This window comes from Garra rufa, chromosome 12 (genome assembly GCF_049309525.1).
Source record: "Garra rufa chromosome 12, GarRuf1.0, whole genome shotgun sequence".
NCBI classification, from domain to species: Eukaryota; Metazoa; Chordata; class Actinopteri; order Cypriniformes; family Cyprinidae; genus Garra; species Garra rufa.
Window position 1 is genome coordinate 45,845,269 of NC_133372.1, and position 6,180 is coordinate 45,851,448.

Genomic DNA, 6,180 nt, shown 5'->3' on the forward strand with positions numbered 1-6,180 from the left:
GCCCCCAGTTGCCTTCTAGGTTAGGACGCCCCAAACTGCATCTCCCGGGCCTGCGTTAGATCTCGCTCCAGAGACCAGCCCAGAAACCTGCTTCTGTTTCAGACTACATGGCTAGTAGAAACATCCGTTACCACAAACTGCCTAAACAAACCTGTCTATTACTGCATCCAGCCTGAACGCTCCGGGCGGCTTCTGATAATGAGCTCCTAATTCACTTTTCACTTTGTTTGCGGTGACCGAAGTGTTTCGTAGAGACGTTTAGTCGAGGGGAACCGAATGTCACATTTCGGTGAGTTACTAGTCATGTAGCTGAACTAAAACTGGTTAAGCTACTGTAGTTTGCCTGCACCGCTGTATGGAAATCAAGAGTTGCGGCAGCAAATGGAGATGCACATAAACGGTCTTTCTTTTCATTTAGCATCGCTGGTTTTCCGTATGCATGTCGGCATGGCGTTTTTTCAGGCATGCCACATGATGCACAGTTTTTATTCTTCTTTTCTTCATGCTTGAAACAACACTTCTGATGCCGTTTTTAGACGGAGTGTCTCGGATCAGACGCACCCCTGCTGGAGTAGTCCATCGGCTTTGGATAATGTGTCAAATGTGCTGCTCGTACTGTAAGACGCAACTAAAGATGCGATTCCACTTCGACACATTGTTCAAAAGTGGCAGATATCAACAGAAAACGTCCGTCTGGAGGGCCTGACTCTTTCTGTCCAATCATCTCTGTCTGTGTGTGTGGACACGCCCCCCCTCATTATCATATCCCCTCCCCTTTGCATGCATTCATCGATTTCCTACACTGCTTTGTGCTTTAAAGGATAACTATTGCCAAAATGCAACCTGGGCTGTTTTTTTTACTGTAAACGAGACAAACTTATATCTAAAAGCATAATTACGACAAACGAGCCGTTTTAGAGATTGACTGTGATTTCGTTTTGTGGTCAGTGGCCGGTGAATGGGAGTACTAGGGGCATATCTTTGAGCGCATCAAAATCGATATTTTTACAACACTAAGAGCTCGACACACCATGTAACTTTGCTCGAAGTATCGCCTGGGTCTCTACACATGAACTCCAGCATTGAGAACATTGTTTGTGTACACAGAGTTTACTAAAACAAAAGGTTTTGAACAACTCACTTTCACTGTTTGAGTTTCCGCTCGCGGCCGTCTTGCCAGTCAGAGTAAAGATGGATAGCTCCTAAAGCATATTTCCATATAAATGCACGGCTAATTCGTTATTTTGTCGAAAGCGATAAACAATATTAACCTTCTAGTTGTAAAAAGAGCCTCATATAAGAAACATTAATATATAAGAATCTCGCATTCGGAGATGGACACTTCTTGACTGTCAAGACGGCCGCGAGCGGAAACTCAAACAGTGAAAGTGAGTTGTTCAAAACCTTTCTTTTTAGTAAACTCTGTGTACACAAACAATGTTCTCAATGCTGGAGTTCATGTGTAGAGACCCAGACGATACTTCGAGGAAAGTTTCATGGTGTGTCGAGCTCTTAGTGTTGTAAAAATATCGATTTTGATGCGCTCAAAGTTATGCCCCTAGTTCTCCCATTCACCGGCCATTGACCACAAAACGAAATTACGGTCAATCTCAAAAACGGCTCGTTTGTCGTAATTATGCTTTTAGATATAAGTTTGTCTCGTTTATAGTAAAAAAAACAGCCCAGGTTGCATTTTGGCAATAGTTATCCTTTAAGATAGAATACATGGTTTTTTACTTCTTTCAGGTAAATAATGTGATGTTTGAAGTTTATAACACAGTTGATGTCAAAAGTTTACACCCCCTTTATGAATCTGCAAAATGTTAATTATTTCATACAAAATGCATGTTATTGTTTATTTACACTGCAAAAACTACTTTTCTTACTTTGATTTCTTGTCTTGTTTCTAGCCAAAATATCTAAATATTTTAAATCAAGAAGGATTTTCTAGACGAGTACAAATTTTTTTATTTTTTTTCCGAAAAACCAAGTCAAAATTAAGTTAATTTTTGTTTGAAACAAGCAAAATAATTTGCCAATGTGGTAAGAAAAATATTCTTGTTTTCTGTTTGAAAAAAAGATTTTTTGCTTACCCCATTGGCAGATTATTTTGCTTGTTGTAAGCAGAAACTCACCTAATTTTGAAGCGCAGTACTAAATGGAAAACAATATATGATATTTAGGCAAAATAAGAAAAATGCACACATCTTCATTCTGTTCAAAAGTTTATACCCCCGGCTCTTAATGCATGGTTTTTCCTTCTGGAGCATCAGTGAGTGTTTGAACCTTCTATAATAGTTGCATATGAGTCCCTCAGTTGTCCTCAGTGTGAAAAGATGGATCTCAAAATCATACAGTCAGTGTTGGAAAGGGTTCAAATACACAAAAACGCTGGAAAACCAAAGAATTTGTGGGATCTAAAGGATTTTTCTGAAGAACAGCAGGCAGTTTAAGTGTTCAGGACAAATAAGGGACTCATGAACAACTATCACTAAACAAAAAAAACACAGCTGTGGATCATTCAGGTGACAACACAGTATTAAGAATCAAAGGGGTGTAAACTTTTGAACTGGGTAATTTGTATAAATTCAACTCTTATTTTCTCTTATGGACTATATGTAAACATCTTTCATGTGAAATAACTTATTCAGGTCAGTAGTAAATAAACAATAACATGCATTTTGTATGATCCCTCTTATTTTGCTAAAATAATTAACGTTTTTAATGGTTCTGAGAGGGGGTTGTAAACTTTTGACCTCAACTGTATATAATAATAAACTAAAAAAAAAATCTATTAAAAATAAATATATAATTTTAAAAAATTAACATTTATTTACATATTTAATATAATTTATACTACGTATTTATATATATATTTTTTTATATATATTTATATATTTTTAATAAATAATTTTTAAAAAGTTAAATAAATAAAAAATGTAACAATTGGTAAATATCAGCAGTGTATTTCTGTGTTTATCCATGTGTAATGTAAAATGAATCACTGGTTGACATATTTTCTCCTAAAACAGATTTTGGACTCTGATGAGTTGTGAAGTTTTTATTCTAGATGTTTGGTCTGTTTAATTGATTGTTAGAGTGGATCAGATTGTTGGTCGAGGTCCTCCAATAACGGACAAGGATCGTCCTAAAGGAACCACGGACGCAGAACTGCCAGAAGATCCCAGCATGATGGGACGGCTTGGGAAAGTGGAGAAACAGGTCAGTCACACCGTTAAGAGATTAGTGTGAGATACACTGATGTCTGTCCATCTATTTTAATTAGCTATAGTCAGCGCTGTTGTGCGAAAAACTTTATTATTGCTTGCAGAAAGCTCATCTGCCATAATGGTTGAATTAGTGTGTTATTCTGTTGATTTATTTATTTTTACAGAATATTCAATATTAAAGTGTTCAACTGACAGAAGAAAATTATTCTTCATAGTAATTCTTCATTTCAGTCACGAGAAATACTTATTTTTAAAAGCATATTAGAACATTACGATGTTGTTTCCAAATTAAGTTGTTTTTAAAGTTTCTGATTAACTAAATTCTTGAAGTAAATAAACTGAAAAATAATAATAAAGAAATATTTTTTTTCTTCATCAAAAAACATAATCATTACTAAAATGTTTATGTATTGATTTTTTTAGACTAAAATGTTCATGTTATTTATTAAATAATGTTTTAATCATAAAAATGTACCTTTTATTTATTAAACCTTTTAATTATAACTAAAATGTGTTTTTTAGAAAATAAATTCTAATCATAAATAATTTGTATCTGTTGAATGATTTTTTTAATCGGTTTAATAATTTGTAATAATTTTGAATCATATTAATCACATTTAAAATGATTATTTTGTACATTGAATTATTAATTCATTATATATATTTATATATATATATAATGGATATTATGTATTATATATTATTATTATGTATTACACATATCATAAATCATTTAATCAAAATGAAAATGTTTAATTAATGGACTGAATTATTTTTTTCATAACTAAACGTTTGTTTTATGCATTACAGTTTGTTTTATTTATATTTTGACATTATTTTGATAACTCTTTTAAATATCCATTATTGATTTTACTTTATTTATACCATACTTGTAGAGCAAAATATATTTTAAAATGCTTTAACAAATGCATTTATATATATTTTTTATATATTGTTTAAAATATACCGAAAATATATATTGGTAGATGATATATTTCTGTAAATATATTTTAAAACATATTTAGCGAATATATTTTTGTGTATTTTAGAATATATTTAAACAGCATAAAATATAGCAAGGAATTTATTTTTTCTCTTGTAAATGTTTTAATCCATTTTCCCCCAAATGCTGCTAGAGGTTTTACTCAGCTTTGAGTACTAGTTCAAAGAAATTAACTGAAGAACACAAGTTTAAAAATAATGATATCTTCCTCTTTTTTTAGGTGATGTCAATGGAAAGAAAGCTGGATTTCCTTGTCAACATCTACATCCAGCGCATGGGCATCTCTCAGTCCGAGACGGATGCGTACTTCGCCTCTAAAGAGCCGGACCCGGCGCCGCCGTACCACAGTCCAGTGGAGCACATGGAGAAGAGCGGCTCCATCACCAAAATCATCCGCTCCAACAGCTCAGCAGGCCAGAAGAACTTCGACCCGCCGCCGTCGACCTGCGTCAACCACCACTGCCCTCCCTCCACATCCTGGCACCCTCACACCCATCCCGAACCCGCCCAAGGCACCTCACCCATGGCCGACCCCTCGCTAGTGCGCATCCCGCCGCCTCCGGCCCACGAGCGCTCATCCGCCGGCCACAACGGAGGCTCTCGAGGAGCGGGACAGCATCATGCATCACGGGGTGAAGACGGACGCCCGTTGGCTCTTTCCCAGCAGCAGGCCGGAGCCGAGAGCGACACGTCCATATCGATTCCCTCGGTGGACCACGAGGAACTGGAGCGCTCATTTAGCGGCTTCAGCATCTCGCAGTCCAAAGAGAACCTGGACTTTCTCAACAACGCCTACTTCAGCGGCGTGTCGCGCTGCGCTAAAGTCAGGCCGTACATCGCCGAGGGCGAGTCGGACACGGACTCTGATCTGTGCGCCCCGTCGCCCCATTCCGCCACCGGAGACGGCGCCTACGCAGACAGAGGATGGTCCGGCCCGAAGTAAACCTCACGAAGTCGGCATTCGACCTGCTTCTGGAGCCTAATGTGTGGCGGACTGCATTTGCGTGTTTAAAACGCAGTGTTTCTCTTGCTCCATGAGCGGATGAAATGGTGGAAATGGCAAGACGCCGTGAAGATGCAATGCAGTGGCTTCTGGAGCCGAGCACTTGCTTATCCATCAGCTCATGTCTGGAGAAGGACGGGTTTTATTGTGAGAGGCGCTGGGAGAGTCTTTAGCGTTTCATATGTGCGTTTGGGTCTTTGAAAATATCTCATGGATTTCACATCGTCAGCTGGATAAAGGGATTGTTCACTCAAAAATATCACAGACATCCTTTCGTTATTTACTCACCCTCATGTCACACCAAATAGTAGCCCTATGACTTATTTTCTTCTGTGCAACATAAAAAAAATAGTTGAACCAAAACCTCCAAAAAGCACTATAAAAATACATAGAAAGGTAGATTTATGCATTTGGCAGATGCAAATCCAAAGCAATGCTTTTATCCAATTGTGGCTGCGCAATACATTTTAAACGGTTAATCACGATTACATTTGCTCTTATTTACATTTCATCAGAATTACATACAGGAAAAAAAAATAAATAAATAAATATATATATATATATATATATATATATATATATATAATTTTTTTTTTTTTTTTTTTTTTACTGAATTTCAACCTTAATATACCAAGATATCTCAAAATGTATTTCAGGGACAAAAAAAATTAATGTTGAATCTCACAATAGCCTGCATTTGGGCTTTATTCTTTATTTACTCTCATTTAGGAGACAGTATAGTTATACACATAACACAGGTGTTATAGCCATCAAATAAAGTGTTGAATATATTTTTCAAAATATATACGAAAAATTGGCAAAAATATATTGGTTTAATATATATTTCCATAAATATTTTGAAACAATAGCAAGTATATATATATATATATATATATATATATATATATATATATTTATTTTTTTTTATTTTTTTTTATTTTTTT

General features: G+C 35.8%; 1 protein-coding gene across 1 annotated transcript in view; it reads left to right on the forward strand.

Moving 5' to 3' along the window:
* kcnq2b (potassium voltage-gated channel, KQT-like subfamily, member 2b) overlaps window positions 1-5,176 on the forward strand; it is a 58,456-nt gene extending 53,280 nt beyond the window's left edge. Inside the window, exons 17-20 of the mRNA XM_073852620.1 lie at window positions 419-433; window positions 537-617; window positions 3,099-3,222; window positions 4,454-5,176. Of these exons, the coding sequence (XP_073708721.1) occupies window positions 419-433; window positions 537-617; window positions 3,099-3,222; window positions 4,454-5,176 (943 nt within the window). The remainder of the gene's footprint in view (window positions 1-418; window positions 434-536; window positions 618-3,098; window positions 3,223-4,453) is intronic.
* Window positions 5,177-6,180: the final 1,004 nt, after the last annotated feature.